Below are 16,968 nucleotides of genomic sequence, written 5' to 3'. Positions count from 1 at the left end.
AGCTGTGATAGGGAGAGAGCTGAATCAGAAAGGACACATCCCTGAGCTGTGATAATGAGAGAGCAGCAGATGAAAGGACACACCCCAGAGCTGTGGTAATGAGAGAGCAGCAGATGAAAGGACACACCCCAGAGCTGTGGTAATGAGAGAGCAGCAGATGAAAGGACACACCCCAGAGCTGTGGTAATGAGAGAGCAGCAGATGAAAGGACACACCCCCTGAGCTGCCAGCCTGAAATAAATCTAAAAGAGCAATTGGAGCAATGTATGTGAGGTACAGGGCTGGTTCTAGACTTGAAAGAACAAGACTGTCATGTATATGATGTCTGATTTTCATATTTTGCAACAATCTATAATACTCGAGAAAGTGTTTTGAAGGTGATTTAATGTCGCTGCTCTGAACATATAGAAAAACCAATCTCTAAGGGCTTCCTCGCATCTGTTTGGGACCTCCGTTGCAGATTCCGTCAAAAACAGCAGAAAAAAGGATCCCAAACGTAAACCAAACAGTCAAAGGGGTCTGTTTGGGTCAGTTATGTGAGGAAGTGGCACATGCGTTATTTTTTATTTTTTTTTAAATGGAGCAGAACAAAGGGAAATAATTAGCGGTGGTGTGAATGTTGCTTATTTGTAGGCAGATCATTATCTTTGGCTAGCTTCACCATTGTTTTGTATCATACAATGCAGAGCCTTCAACTGTCAAAGTCGCACATAGCCTTTATAAGGCAAGAAGCCCTGAGACTTCTCCTCCATGAGCTGGTTAAACCCATGAGAAGAAGTAGTATTTTGCATCCTACACAGACGCCCCTATCTATAATTGCTTATCGGTGTGCTTTCTGTAAGACAGACGCTGAAGATGTGGAAATAGGCAAATAACATCCAGGCTTATCACACGTCCTCATTTGCTTTCTTAGTGTATAATTCTCCACTTCAGAAATGATCCAGAGGATTGTTGTAGCCTTTTCTCAGGTAGCCTGTATCTACGCCTGCTCCTGCAGGAATCCTCTTCAAGGTATCTTGTAATATCTCCTATTCGGTTTTCCGTCTCGAACAAGCTGTAAAAAACGAATAAAATTATTTAGGAAGATGAAGTGGAATATTTAAACACTGACCTAACAATACATACGTTTGACCATGAGAAACTGTAAAAAAATAAACACCAATTTGTGTGCACCCGCTTCTCTATCTGTATAATTTAGACACTGAATAAATAATTTAAAAAAAATTGTAAAAAAAATAAAAATAAAAAAAAATCCTTAAAACACAAATTCCATGAACCTGGGAGTCCTCCATTTAATTAGTATTCACTGTAAGCAGTTAATCACCACAGAAAAGCTCCCTGAGACAAAACAACTTGTTTAGCTTGTCAGCATCTGGGAGTCGGAGGTGTTGAAACATGACTGCTTGTATCTGGGCCTGAATTGTATAGATGAGGGGAAGAGGCGCCTGTGTCTCTCCGGCGTGCCAACAGCTCCCCTTACTGAGCGCTGCAACAATTGTGCCTTCATGTCTACTCGCCGCCTGCTCCGTGCAGCTGAGCAACTTTAGGTTTTTCTCCCTTTTACACCTTGCCAGTGTGGCATGTGAGACTCCCAGTGGAAGCGACAGAACATTCCTGTTTACACGTCTATTTAATTATAGGCATCTGGAGGCCAAAGAATACACTGCGTCGGTTTCAGCGAAACGGAACATTTGCAGGGAGCTCCTTCCAGCGTCTTGTTATTACAGGTGCTTGTCTAATTGGGTTTGAATCAAATCAGTGGTTTTGTTAACTTGTATCTGCTAAGGTTACACCAATGCACATTTGCTTAGAAGGAAGATTAAAAGTGCCCATGTACTGTATGTTTCTATGGTAACGGAGCCATGGCAGCGCAGTGGTTAACGCCGCTGCTTGCTAGCGCAGGGACTGTGGGTTTGATCTCACAAGGTCACGGTTCACATGGCATTTGTTTATTCCTCCCATGTTTGCATGAGTCACCTCCGGACTTTTCTAGTTTTGTCGCCCAGTCCAAACCAGTGATATGAATAGATTGTGTTCTCTGGATACTGGGGGGGTGGTATTTTGGTGCTAATATAATCAGAAAGGGGGGGCTGTGTGCTATGTGTGTATATTACCTGATAGAAAGGAATGGAGCGCTGCACTGGACATTTTCAATAATTGTTGCAAAAATGGCAGCAATAAATCAATGAATATTTCAATCTTATATTGATCAGTAATTCTCTAGTGCACAATACACATAACGCACCGAGGTTTTGACTTGAAAGTGATATAGGAATAACCTGCAGGGAAATCCAGGATTATAGAAACATGAAGCGGCACCGCAGCTGTCCATGGGATTTCTGTGGAGATGAGTGAATCGATGCGAAACAAATTTCACCCAAATTTTGTAAAAATTTGAATTGGATCCACATCTGAATTTTTGGTGATTCAATTTGGGTGAGTTTTCGGAGAGAGAGAATAAAAATAAAAAAAGAGACAGGAAAAGAATGAGTCCTAGGAGATCTCAGTGTTAAGCCTCATTTCCGTGTTTTGGTCAGTGATTTCCATCAGTGATTGTGAGCCAAAACCAGGACTGGAGCCTCCACACACGTAAGCTATAAGGCTGTCGTGCACACGGGCGTTGCAGGAAAAGATGCAGGGTGCGTTGCGGGAACATGCGTGATTTTTCCCAGCGAGTGCAAAACGTTTTAATGCGTTTTGTATGCGCGTGAAAAAAATCTGCATGTTTGGTACCCAGACCCGAACCCGAACTTCTTCACAGAAGTTCGGCTTTGGGTTCAGTATTCTGTAAATTGTACTATTTTCCCTTATAACATGGTTATAAGGGAAAATAATAGCATTTTTTTAATACAGAATGCTTAGTAGAAGGTCAATTGAGGGTTAAAAAAAAAAAACTTTACTTACCTCCTCCAATTGGTCACGTAGCTGCCGGTCTCCTGTTCTTTCTTCAGGACCTGTCAAAAGACCTGTGGTGACGTCACTGAGCTCATCACATGGTCCATCCTCATGGTGATCATTTGCATGGCAAACTTGACTCAGATTTTTTTTTACTTTCCTTCATGTCTGGAGATCCTCCAAAAATAAAGGAAGACACAAGGAAACAAAAACGGACACGGATCACGGAACAACGGAACCCATTTTTGCGGACCGCAAAAAAATACTGTCGTGTGCATGAGGCCTAACCCTGGGTTCACACCTGAGCGTTCGCGATGGAGCGCTCTGTATGTGCGATTGTACCGGCATTTACAATCGCGCATACAGAGACAAGCAAACGCCCATTGTCGCGCGTTCCCAAAAGTCTATGTACGACAAAACGCCCCAAAGAAGCTCAAGAACTTTTTTGAGCGTCAGGCGTTTTACAGCGCCCAGGTGAGAACCATTCCCATAGGGAAGCATTGGTTTCTCCTTGTTGAGCGTTTTACAGCGCGTAGGAACGCGCTGTAAAACGCTCAGGTGTGAACTTAGGGTGAGGGAAAAAATCTTCTCCTGTTCTGTGTTTCGAGCTGCACCTGGTTTTGGCCTAAAATCATTGATGGAAATCACTGACCGAACACTGACATGTGAATGAAGCATTATACACAAATTTTCATGCCAGTTGGAGCACTTTAGATTCAGGTTCAGACCTGTATTGAATCAGTTAGGCTACTTTCACATCTGCGTTTTCAATTCTGGTTTTGAGATTCGGCAGAGGATCTCAAAACCGGAATTAAACGGTTCAGTTTTGTCCCCATTCATTGTCAATAGGGAAAAAAACTGATCAGGATGCATAAGTATGCAATATAATTGCTGCAAGCTGCGGTTTTGTGTTCGGTTTGAGAAATGGTACAAACCAGATCTGGCATGAGAGTAAGTCATTGGTGCCGGATCCGGGGTTTTCTGTTAGAGAAAAAACTGGATCCAGCACCCTTTGGCCTCATGCACACGACCGTTTTTTTTTTGCGGTCCGCAAAACGGATTTCCGTTGTTCCGTGATCTGTGACCGTTTTTTCTTCCGTGGGTCTTCCTTGATTTTTGGAGGATCCACGGACATGAAAAGTGAAAAAAAAAACTAAGTCAAGTTTGCATTGAAAATGATAGGAAAAACGGACACGGATCACGGACGCGGATGACTATCTTGTATGCATCCGTGATTTTTCACGGACCCATTGACTTGAATGGGTCCGTGAACCGTTGTCAGTGAAAAAAATAGGACAGGTCATATTTTTTTCACGGACTGGAAAAACGGATCACGGACGCGGAAGCCAAACAGTGCATTTTCAGATTTTTCCACGGACCCATTGAAAGTCAATGGGTCTGCGAAAAAAAATGGAAAACGGAACAACGGCCACGGATGCACACAACGGTCGTGTGCATGAGGCCTTTAACTTACAATGATTTTCATACCCGATCCAGTTTGTTCAGTTTTGATTTAATGCAACCGGATCCGGCCAAAACAGATGCATCAGGATGTATTAAATGGCACAGATCCATTTAATTCCAGGTTTGAGCTCATCTACCAGATCTTAAAACAGGAATTAACAACACAGATGTGGAAGTAGCTGTAAATGATTTAGGTGAATCAAACGGGAATAAAATTTTGAGCAAATCGTTCATCTGCGGTTGTATGGTTTTGCCGCATGACTCCATTGAAGTGAATGGGGCTGAACTTTAATGCTATACAGAAGCCATGGACCGGACTGGTGCTCTTTACAACCCATTCCATAGGCAGATTATATAGACTACTGTAAAAGGCAGCTTGTACTCTGCTGGGTAATTGCAGGGAATTTCATCTTAGGCTACTTTCACACTTGCGTTCGGGGCTCCGCTTGTGAGTTCCGTTTGAAGGCTCTCACATGCGGCCCCGAACCTATCCGTACTGCCCTAATGCATTCTGAGTGGATGCGGATCCGCTCAGAATGCATCAGTCTGGCAGCGTTTGGCCTCCGCTCCGCAGACGGACACCTGAACGCTGCTTGCCTGGCCGTGCGGAAGCAAACGGATCCGTCCAGACTTACAATGGAAGTCAATGGAGGCGGATCCGTTCGAAGTTGACACAATATGGCTCAATTTTCAAACGGATCCGTCCCCCATTGACTTTCAATGTAAAGTCTGGACGGATCCGTCTGAGCTACTTTCACACTTAGAATTTTTTCTAAACTATAATACAGACGGATCCGTTCTGAACGGATCCCATCGTCTGTATTATAGGAGCGGATCCGTCTGTGCAGACCCCAGACGGATCCGCTCTGAACGCAAGTGTGAAAGTAGCCTGAGCTGCCTGCTTTTAGGGTAACATGTAACGTTATTGCCACAAATTTTCTGCAGCAGAAGTGCATGGGTAAAATCGACAGAGTTAGGCCTCTTGCACATGAACGTTGTGTACCCGTGCCGTAGGGGTGGGCGGTATAGGCGATATGCAATATAAATTTGTGCCACGATATGGATTTTGTGCATATCACCTATATCGCCGGACTGCGATATGACCACGGAGCGGCAGTTCCGATCAGAGTCCCAGCAGTGTAATGCTGGGGCTTCGATCGGTTACCATCGCAGCCAGGATGCTACTGTCAGTGAGCAGCATTATACTCACGTGCGCCACGTGCGCCGCGGCCGCCGGGCGCTCCTTCTTCTGTCTGTGTGGCGCATTGCTAATGCTTATAGCTCACGTGCGCCGTGGCCGCCGGGTGCTCCTTAGCAATGCGCCGCACAGACAGAAGAAGCGCCCGCCGGCCACGGCACACGTGAGTATAATGCTGCTCACTGACATACCATGGCAGCCAGGACTTTAGTAGCGTCCTGGCTGCCATGGTAACCGATCGGAACTGCTGCTGGCACCAATGATGTGGGGGGGAAGGGGGCTCCTGCCACCAATGATCAATACTTGTGAGGGGGGGGGGGCGCACTGCCCACTGCCACCAATGATGGGAGGAGGGACCCAAGTGGCTACTGCCACCAATGATTAATACTGGGGAGGGGTCATGGTCAGCTCCCTGCTGTTGTGTGCACAAAGCACAGGGCAGCAGGGATAGTGTAAAGTGCTATTCACCCTAATAGAGATCTATTTCTAGCCCTTAAGGGGGCTAATAGTTATTAAATAAAAAGTAAAAAAAAAAAGTTTAAATCCCCCCAAATATAGAAAACAATATATCGCATATCGCACATGCTTAAAATTATATCGCAATATAGATTTTAGGCTATATCGCCCACTCCTACCGTGCCGTATTGCCCATTCACTTCAATGGGTCCGCAATCACGGAGATGCGGAACGGAAGCATGGATTGGAATCCCACGGAAGCACTACGGAGTGCTTCCTTGGTGTTTCTGTCCGTGCCTCCGCACCGCAAAAAAATGGTTCTATTTTTTTTTGCGGTGCGGACGCATAACGGACCCATTCAAGTTAAATGGGTCTCGATAAGTCCCGGCTGCCACACGGACTTTGCCCGTGCATTGGGGACTGCAAATTGTGGTCCCCTATGCACAGAATGGCCGCACAACGTTTGTGTGCAAGAGGCCTTAATAGTAGAAGCGAAATGGATGAGATTTTAAAAAATGTTTTGTTTAAGTTGCATTAATCAGGTGCGGATTTCACTTTTTGCTATGCAGAGGATGAAGCCTGATTTAAGGTGATCCTGTTGCAATAAACATGCTGCACAGATTTATAGTACATTATATACTATAGAGTTTTGTGGGAAAATATTCAGTATTAGTGGAAATATATTTCCTGAAATCCCTGCTGTCTCTGGGGCTGTGGATCCGGTGGGTCGACAGCCTTTCTGTTTGAGCATGCATACAGATAGAATTGTCTACATATGTCTAAACTGATCAGGGACTTAAATATATAAAATCAAAGTTTAAGGGGTTGTCTCATCATGGACAATGGGGGCATATCGCTAGGATATGCTGCCATTGTCTTATAGTTTCAGGTCCCACCGCTGGGACCCGCACCTATATCGAGAACGGAGCCCCGTAAGTGAAGTAGGGCGCACTGCGCATGCGCAGCCGCCCTCCGTTCATTCATTTTTTATGGGGCCATCGAAAATAGCCAAGCGATGGCTCGGCTATTTATGTCGGCTCCATAGAAATAAATGGGAGCGGGGGCCGCGCATGCGCGATACGCTCCCATTCACGGTTATGGGGAGCCGGCTTGGTGGTGGCCGGACTGAGTCCTCCAGCCACCACCTTGCAGGGCTCTGTTCTCGATATAGGTGCTGGTCCCAGAGGTGGGACCTGCACCTATAAGACAATGGGGGCATATCCTAGCAATATGCCCCCATTGTCCATGATGAGACAACCCCTTAAAATGGAAAACTTGCATTGTTCCTATCCAAAAAATGTAGCATGTTTGCAATTTGGGTTGATTAAATCTTCCTCCTTTTTTGTGTATACGGCTTCCCCGCTGACCTGTTTGTCTCCATTGTTACAGACCTACTATAGTCTGATCTTGCAGTCAAACTTTCATTAATATCTACATCTTGCTAACGTAGCGTAAATTAGATAGGTAACAAGAGGTAGAGGACATGTGAGAGTACAACTGCATGATCAGACTACACAAGGACACAGGTAGGTCTGCATTGCAGCTGTAGACACAAAACAGTCCAAGTTGCACTAAGTTTCAGTGTGCTATCTTTATTTCTTAATTAATTTTCACCCCCCACCCCTCAATATTCAGTTTTCAACCTTCTCCTAGTTCCAGGGTTTTCTCATATGGGCGAATCACTCTTAGTAATTTATGCACCATGGGTGTGGGTGTGTCCAGGGTGCTGCTGTCTTCCCCTTGCAGACTGACTTAAAGGGAACCTGTCGTCAACTGTATGCTGACTGTACTGAGGGCAGCATAAGTTAGTGACAGAAATGCTGATCTCAGCGGTGTGTCACACATGAGCTAAAAGTAAGTGGTTCCTGAGAACCAGCATCATAATCACTGCAGCCCAGGTCTGGAAAAGCGTCAGATCTACCTGAGACCAGTCATGGTTATTCATAATCTCCTGCTCTCTCCCCATCTGCTGATGATTGGCAGTTCTCTCCTAGAGGGAAAGGGAGAAAACTAGGTAGAAGACGGTCAGTCATCAGCAGGTGGACGGGAGAGCAGGAATTCATGAATAACCAGGACTCTTCTCAGGAGGCCGTGACTCTTTTCCAGGCCCAGTCTGCAAAGATTGTGATGTTGGTTCTCGGCAACCACTAACTTTTAAATGACAGACCGCTGAAATCAACTCACCTGTCTCTACTTTATTCTGCCGTTAGTATGGGCAGCATAAAGTTAATTCACAAAATAAATCAGCCGCCACTCACTCTCTTTGCACGCCGCACGGGATAGGAAGCACGTGTAATCAAGGAAAAATCCCAGCAGATACAGCTGTATCTGTTGATAAAGGCATGCTTGCCGAAAAGCGTCCTGGATTGAGGACATTTTGATTTGATGCAATAAAACATCACGAATATTCCAGACACAACTGCTGGGATTTTTCCTTGAGCAGAAAGTTAATGACAGGTTCCCTTTAATTGCCTTCTTCCCTATGTCCATATTAGCTAATACTTTGAGAGGGAAGGGAACAGGAAACAGGAGCAGAGCTTTGACAGATTTCAGATTCAGCAGCACCAGCAAGTGAAGGACTAGAGCACACACTGCAGAGGACAACTTGTTACTTGTTACAACTTGTAACTTTTTTTTTTAAGAAAAAAAAAAGAGTGTATAGGTGCCCTTAGCCTTTAAACTAAGACTTTTTTTTGGAACAGTAAAACATTTTCCAGGGTTCTGTGCAGCAGATATGTCGAAATAAAGCTCTCATCCAAGACCTGTGCACTGGGCAGTTGAACATCATGGTCTTGGTCCATTCTTCCTAGGTTCCCACATTCTTGAGAAAATTGGTGTTCTCTAATATACAAATGAGCCCTTAGGAGGAACGAGGTTGTTCCCCGAGGCTTGGCTCACTGTCCTTCATGCGCCTCTACCACTGACTGACAGGGCTAGGCAGTGAAGACATACTCAACGCTTGGCCCTGAAGTCTCATGGGAACTCACTCAGCGCAGGCGCTGTACAGGGAGGGCTCTGAACGCAGGACAAAGGGCATATTATAAAACATCAGTTTTCTCAAGAATTTGAGCAACTAGCAAGATGGGACCAAAACCATGATTTTTAACTCTCAAGTGCACATGCCGCAATAGAACCGTCTGGTGAGACATATCTGATGACAGAACTCCTTTAAAAGGGTTTTTCCATGAAAATATTGTATAGTTTTCAAAACGGCACCTAGATCTGAATACTTTTGTAATTGCAAGTAATTAAAAATTTAGCATAGCCAGTGAGTTATTCTATAAAATGTATGTGTATATCGCCACCTGCTGTTTGTTCTTTTCCTTATTTCTTTGTCCTGCTCACTGAGAAGGACGCACATGCTCAGTTTCATCCTTCAGCTGCCTCCTGAGCTGTGATAGGGTGAGAGCTGCAGGAGAATGGACACGCCTCCTGAGCTGCAGCAGAACAGACACTCAGCCCCGTGAGCTGCCAGCTTGATAGAAGTCTAGTGGAACAATGAATGGGGAGATTTTTGGATCCATGTGAGGTGCAGGGCTGGTTCTAGCTTTGTTAGAAAGAGCTTGTCCTGTACTATACAATGTCTGATTTAGATTTTTACAATAATCTTGGGATAGCCCTTTTAAGTTGCAAAGTTGTACATAACCTTAACTGTATAGTAAATAGTTGGTACGTTTTGTGCATCTGTTGACTAGGAACAGATCACCCTCTATTAAAAGCTGCTTCTTACTAACCTTCCCTTCTTCAACTGACCTACATAGAAAATTAAGTTCACATATCAGATTTATTTCAGTGCTGTTTGTCATTGAAGTTTCTTTACAGCATTTATTCAAGTGGAATAAGTTTGTTTCCCCTTTTTCTCTGTAATATTTTCTCCAATATTGAAGGTCATATGTGCATTCTTCCCATTATATTTTTTCCAATATAGAAGATCATATGAGTATTTTCCCTATTATATTTTCTCCAATATAGCGGACTTAGGCTACATTCACACGTCAGTATTTTCCTATATCCCGATTTTCGGTCCGTTTTTTGCGGATCCGTTGTTCCTGAAAATGTTTCCGTATGTCATCCGTATGTCATCCGTTTTTTGCAGATCCGCAAAAAATGGAAACATGTATAAATTTCAATAATCAAATAAAGTTGTTTGGATTTCTTTGAAGAAAAAATTGAAAAAAATAAAAATAAAAAATTTGTTATGTGTTTCCAGGAACGGATTCCGCATAAAACGGATGACATACGGAATGACATCCGAATGTCTTCCGTTTTTTGCGGATCCATTGACTTTGTATTGTACCAGGATCCGAATTTTGCGGAAAAGAATAGGACATGTTTTATATTTAAACGGACATGCGGAACGGAACAACGGAAACGGACAGCACACATTGTGCTGTCTGATTTTTTCCAGGACCCATTGAAAATGAATGGGTCCAGATCTGGTCCTGATCTGTTCCGCAAAAAACGGAACAGATCAGGAAATAAAAAACGGACGTGTGAATGGACCCTAAATGAGAATTTTCCCTTTTATATCTTCTCCAATTTAGAATATTATGAGCATTTCCCTATTATATTCTCTCTAATATTGAAACCATATCAGCATTTTCCCTATATTTTCTCCAATATACAGTAGAAGACCATATGAGCATGTTTATGCACTGCACCGTATTTTCAATGGGAACAGGACCAGGTTTTCCTGCCTGGTTCCCCACAAAGTCTACAGTTGTTCCCTGATAACATCTTATGTTTTTTGTTGTCCCTCTAGATGGAAGACCCCTAACACTAGATGCAATATGGGAGAGGGTGCATGACAGCTATAAACCTCGACTACTACATGGACCATGGGAAACTATTACCCAACAAGTAAGACTGAAGATTTTCCATCTGTCTTTGTGCTTTGTAAATATTCTTTTTACAGATGTTTGCAAAGTGATTAATGCTCTCTAGTATTTCTTTAGCCTTAGGCTACTTTCACATTAGCGTTTTTTGCGGATCCATCATCCGTCTGTTACAATAATACAACCGCATGCATCCGTCATGAACGGATCAGTTTGTATTATGTCTTCTATAGGCATGATGGATCCGTCTTGAATACCATTAAAAATCAATGGGGGGGGCGGATCCGTTTTCTATTGTATCAGAGAAAACGGATCCATCCCCATAGACTTACAAAAGGACAGATCCGTTTGGCTCCGCTTTGTCAGGCGGACAGCACAACGCTGCAAGCAGCGTTTTGGTGTCGGCCACCGGAGCGGAATGGAGACTGATCCGAGGCAAACTGATGCTTTCTGAGCAGATCATCTTCCATTCAGAATGCATTAGGGCAAAACTGATCCGTTTTGGAGCGCTTGTGAGAGCCCTGAACGGATCTCACAAACGGAAAGCCAAAACACCAGTGTGAAAGTAGCCTAAGACTGTTGCTAATTAAAGTGTTTTTCTATGGAGCAGTTGTCAGACATACTCATAGCTTACACAGAAAATCTCTTTAAAAGATAAAAATGAAGCATTCTGGGTATGTGCCAAATGAGATTGATCAATGTCCCGTCTGACCACTTATATCCAGTAGAGTGCACTTGGCTGCACATAAGTTGTACACTGTCAACCCTTTCCCTTTTGCGTGAGCTGTATTTAGTAAAATTGAATTGCGAACTATCACCTGCATACAATATGTAAGAAAGTAAAAGGGAGATTTTTGCCTTGTTATGAGAAGATCTATGTGTGCATAATTGGGCCACTCTTAGTGTACAGAATTATTATGTAACTTAGGGTACTTTCACACTTTGCCGCAGAGGATTCCGGCCGGCAGTGCCGTGGCCAGAACTGCCTGCCGGATCTGGCAATCCGGACGCAAACTGATGGCATTTGTTCGACGGATGCTGATCCATCTGACAAATGCATTGCAATACTGGATCCTTCTCTCCGGTGTCATCTGGAAAAACAGATCCAGTATACATTTTTTTTTTGCATTTTTAAAGGTCTGCGCATGCAAAAAGCCAGATCCGTTTTGCCGGAACACTTAATGCCGGATCAGGCACTAATACACTTCAATGTAAATTAATGCTGGATTCGGCTTTCCGGCTAGTGTTTTTGGCCGGAGCAATAAAACGCTTGATGGTTCTGTGATCACACCCCAATATCTTAGCAATTTCAAGAGTTTTCTATCCCCCTGAAAGACTTTTTGACTTTTCCAAGTTAGTTAAATCTCTTTTTTGGCCAATTTAATAATAATAAAATAATAATGCACACCTTGATATAGGACCCCTCGCAATTCCAAATATTTCCCTCTAAGTAGTCCCCAAAAAAGTATAAAGAAGATACAAATTAGCCTACTTACAGTTTACTTAAAAGAAGAGTCATAAATGGCCATGCGGATCCAGGAGCAGGAGGAGTGGCTCTTTTTGTACTCATTAGCATATGTGGTGAATCATTGCCGTGCCCATGATCACTTTTAGGCCTCATGCACACAACCGTTTTTCGGGTCCGCATCTGAGCCGCAGTTTTTGCAGCTCGGGTGCGGACCCATTCACTTCAATGGGGCCGCAAAGGATGCGGACAGCTCTCCGTGTGCTGTCCGCATCCTTTTCTCCATTCCGTGGCCCCGCCCAAAAAATATAGCCGTGGGCCGCAAATTGCGGAAGGCACACAGACGGCTTCCGTTTTTTTGCGGATCCGCGGTTTTCTGACCGCAAAAAACGGAACGGTCGTGTGCATAGTAACATAGTACATAAGGCCGAAAAAAGACATTTGTCCATCCAGTTCGGCCTGTTATCCTGCAAGTTGATCCAGTGGAAGGCAAAAAAAACCTGTGAGGTAGAAGCCAATTTTCCTCACTTTAGGGGAATAAAAATTCCTTCCCGACTCCAATCAGGCAATCAGAATAAATCCCTGGATCAACGATCTCTCTAGTAGCTATAGCCTGTAATATTATTACGCTCCAGAAATACATCCAGGCCCCTCTTGAATTCCTTTATTGTACTCACCATCACCACCTCCTCAGGCAGAGAGTTCCATAGTCTCACTGCTCTTACCGTAAAGAATCCTCTTCTATGTTTGTGTACAAACCTTCTTTCCTCCAGACGCAGAGGATGTCCCCTCGTCACAGTCACCGTCCTGGGAATGAATAGATGATGGGATAGATCTCTGTACTGACCCCTGATATATTTATACATATTAATTAGATCTCCTCTCAGTCGTCTTTTTTCTAAAGTGAATAACCCTAATTTTGATAATCTTTCAGGGTACTGTAGTTGCCCCATTCCAGTTATTACTTTAGTTGCCCTCCTCTGGACGCTCTCCAGCTCTGCTATGTCTGCTTTGTTCACTGGAGCCCAGAACTGTACACAGTACTCCATGTGTGGTCTGACTAGCGATTTGTAAAGTGGTAGGACTATGTTCTCATCACGGGCATCTATGCCCCTTTTGATGCAACCCATTATCTTATTGGCCTTGGCAGCAGCTGCCTGACACTGTTTTTTGCAGCTTAGTTTGCTGTTTATTACAATTCCTAGATCTTTTTCCATGTCAGTGTTACCGAGTGTTTTACCATTTAATAAGTACGGGTGACTTGCATTATTCCTTCCCATGTGCATAACTTTACATTTGTCAGTGTTAAACCTCATCTGCCATTTATCTGCCCAAGCCTCCAATCTATCCAGATCCCTCTGTAGTAATATACTGTCCTCATCAGTGTTAATTACATTACACAGTTTAGTGTCATCTGCAAAAATTGAAATTTTACTATGCAAGCCTTCTACAAGATCATTAATAAATATATTGAAGAGAATAGGGCCCAATACTGACCCCTGAGGTACTCCACTAGTGACAGTGACTCAATCTGAGTGTGTACCATTAATAACCACCCTCTGTTTTCTATCACTGAGCCAGTTACTTACCCACATACAGATGTTTTCTCACAGTCCGAGCATTCTCATTTTATATACTAACCTTTTATGTGGTACAGTGTCAAATGCTTTGGAGAAGTCCAGATACACGACATCCATTGATTCGCCGCTGTCAAGTCTAGAACTTACCTCCTCATAGAAACTGATTAAATTTGTTTGACTTGACCGATCCCTCACGAAGCCATGCTGATATGGCGTTATTTGCTTATTTCTGTTAAGATGCTCTAACATAGCATCTCTCAGAAAACCTTCAAACAGTTTACCCACAACAGATGTTAAACTTACCGGCCTATAGTTTCCAGGCTCTGTTTTTGGACCCTTTTTGAATATTGGCACCACATTTGCCATGCGCCAATCCTGTGGGACATTCCCTGTCAATATAGAATCTGCAAATATCATAAATAAGGGTATGGCTATGACATTACTTAATTCCCTTAGGATACGGGGGTGTATGCCATCCGGTCCTGGCGATTTGTCTATTTTAATCTTTTTAAGTCGCTGATGTACTTCTTCCTGGGTCAGACAGGACACTTTTAATGGGGAATTTATTTCAACATTCTGCATGTCATCTGACAGTTTATTTTCCTCAGTCAATACATTGGAGAAAAAAATATTTAACAGCTTTGCTTTCTCCTCGTCGCTCTCTGCGACTCCCCCCTCATTACTCTTTAACGGGCCGACACCTTCAGATTTATACTTTTTAACATTTATATAATTGAAGAACATTTTAGGGTTAGTTTTACTCTCTTTGGCAATTAATCTCTCGGTCTCTAGTTTGGCCGCTTTTATTTGTTTTTTACATGTTCTATTTTTTTCTTATAGTTTTTCAGTGCTTCCGTGCTACCTTCCTGTTTTAGTGTTTTATATGCTTTCTTTTTGTCATTTATTGCTTTCTTTACAGTTCTGTTTATCCACATTGGTTTCTTTTTGTTCCTTAACCTTTTATTCCCATACGGTATGTACCTCTCACAATGAGATTTTAGGATGCTTTTAAAGATATCCCATTTTGTGGCTGTATTTTTATTTGTGAGGACTTTATCCCATTTAGTTAGGCCTATGGCCTCTCTTAGTTGGCTAAATTTAGCTTTTTTGAAGTTTGGTATTTTTGTTCCTCCCTGTAGAAACGCTCTTTTGAATGATAATTGGAAGGTTATTACTTTGTGGTCACTATTTCCCAGGTGTCCCCCAACCTGCACGTCTGTTGTTCTGTCAGGCCTATTGGTTAATACTAAGTCCAGTATGGCCGTCCCTCTAGTCGGGTCCTGAACCAGTTGGGAGAGGTAATTGTCTTTGGTTATTGCCAAGAACCTGTTTCCTTTATGAGATATACAAGTTTCAGTTTCCCAGTCTATATCTGGGTAGTTGAAGTCCCCCATAATAACCACCTCATTATGATTTGCCGCCTCGTCTATCTCGTTTAGTAGTAGATTTTCTGTGGACTCTGGTATATTAGGTGGTTTATAGTAAACTCCTATTAGTAATTTATTATTGTTTTTAGCGCCATGTATCTCTACCCACAGTGACTCCACATGTTCATGTCCCTCATTTATATCTTCCCGGAGTGTGGGCTTTAGACAGGACTTTACATAAAGGCAGACCCCTTCCCCTCTCCGGTTTTGACGATCCTTTCTAAACAGGCTGTAACCCTGTACATTAACTGCCCAGTCATAGCTATCATCCAGCCATGTCTCAGTTATTCCCACTATGTCATAGTCCTCCTCACACATCACTAATTCCAGTTCACCAGTTTTATTAGTCAGGCTTTTGGCATTAGTATACATACATTTGAGAGGTTTATGTATATTTTTTACTCTACACCTTTCCTTCTGAACTGTTCTAGTCCCTCCTTCCGTTCCTCCCCCAGTCTCACTACCTTGCCCCCGGTCTCTATCTGCACTATCTTCCCATTCTATAACATAATTACCCTCCCCCCCAGTCCCTAGTTTAAACACTCCTCCAACCTTCTAGCCATCTTCTTCCCCAACACAGCTGCCCCTTCCCCCATTGAGGTGCAGCCCGTCCCTACGATAGAGCCTGTAGCCGATAGAGAAGTCGGCCCAGTTCTCCAGGAACCCAAACCCCTCCTTCCTACACCAGTTCTTGAGCCACTTGTTAATTTCCCTACAACCACACACTTAATCAACCACGCGTCGCGGTCAAACTCGCGTTATATATCTCCTTATATAAATAAATTTAGATGCAGCTCACTACACCAGCCTGGTTTGTCTCCCCTCTGGATTCAAAGAGGCCTTATACGATTTATTTAGTGTTTGAAAACCATCAAAAGTGGTTGTCCAGGATTTTACTATTGATGGTCTATCCTTACGATAGGCCATTAATGGTCTGATTGTTGGTGGTCTGACCCCCTGCTCATATGCTGTATTGGGGTAACGCTGGCTCCCACTGTGTAGGAGACAGAGCCTGTTACTGCATCTCTTTTCCCATTGAAGTGTACAGGAGCAGCGCTGCATTAACCTGCCCAATCCACTACACAACCGGAGCTACCGTGAAAGGGTTTGTGTCACTTCGTCAAATGGCATTCATTAAATAGAGAAAGTTAATACAAGGCAGTTACTAATGTATTGTGACTGTCTTGATTCATTTTTCCATCACATCATACACTACTTGTTTCCATGGTTACGACCACCTTGCAATCCAGCAATGGTGGCTATGCTTGCACACTATAGGAAAAAGCACCAACCTATGTGCACTCCCAGGTTCCCGGCCACCAGAGAGACTAGCACTTCTTTTTTTAAATTAACTTTTACTTTATATTTACTTTCTTTACAGAATAAATGCTAATGCTGAAGTGACACAACCCCTTTAAACAGTTGATCAGCAGTGTGTTGGACCCCGCTGATTAGATATTGATGTCTGCAATAGTAAAATCCTGAAAAAACCCTTTAAGTTGAAGTATACATTGAGTAAAACAGAATAGAAAAGTGTAATGTACAGTAAGAAAAATGTATGTGTTATATGGATGGACATGTTATATAATGACTGTCAATAAGCACAATGCAAACTTTCCCTACAAGTTGAAATATTTCCTGAGAACCA

At 43.2% G+C, this 16,968-nt stretch overlaps 1 protein-coding gene across 4 annotated transcripts in view; it reads left to right on the top strand.

Annotated features, from left to right (window-relative positions):
• Positions 1-16,968, top strand: part of ATG10 (autophagy related 10) — a 171,421-nt gene that overhangs the window by 89,164 nt on the left and 65,289 nt on the right. For all 4 annotated transcript variants that reach the window (XM_044291590.1, XM_044291566.1, XM_044291583.1 and 1 more), the window contains one exon: positions 10,776-10,873. In XM_044291590.1, coding sequence (XP_044147525.1) covers positions 10,776-10,873 — 98 coding nt within the window. The remainder of the gene's footprint in view (positions 1-10,775; positions 10,874-16,968) is intronic.

Source organism: Bufo gargarizans, chromosome 1, assembly GCF_014858855.1.
Source record: "Bufo gargarizans isolate SCDJY-AF-19 chromosome 1, ASM1485885v1, whole genome shotgun sequence".
NCBI classification, from domain to species: Eukaryota; Metazoa; Chordata; class Amphibia; order Anura; family Bufonidae; genus Bufo; species Bufo gargarizans.
Note: the sequence above shows the minus strand (reverse complement) of the source record. Positions and strands in the feature narration are given on the sequence as shown.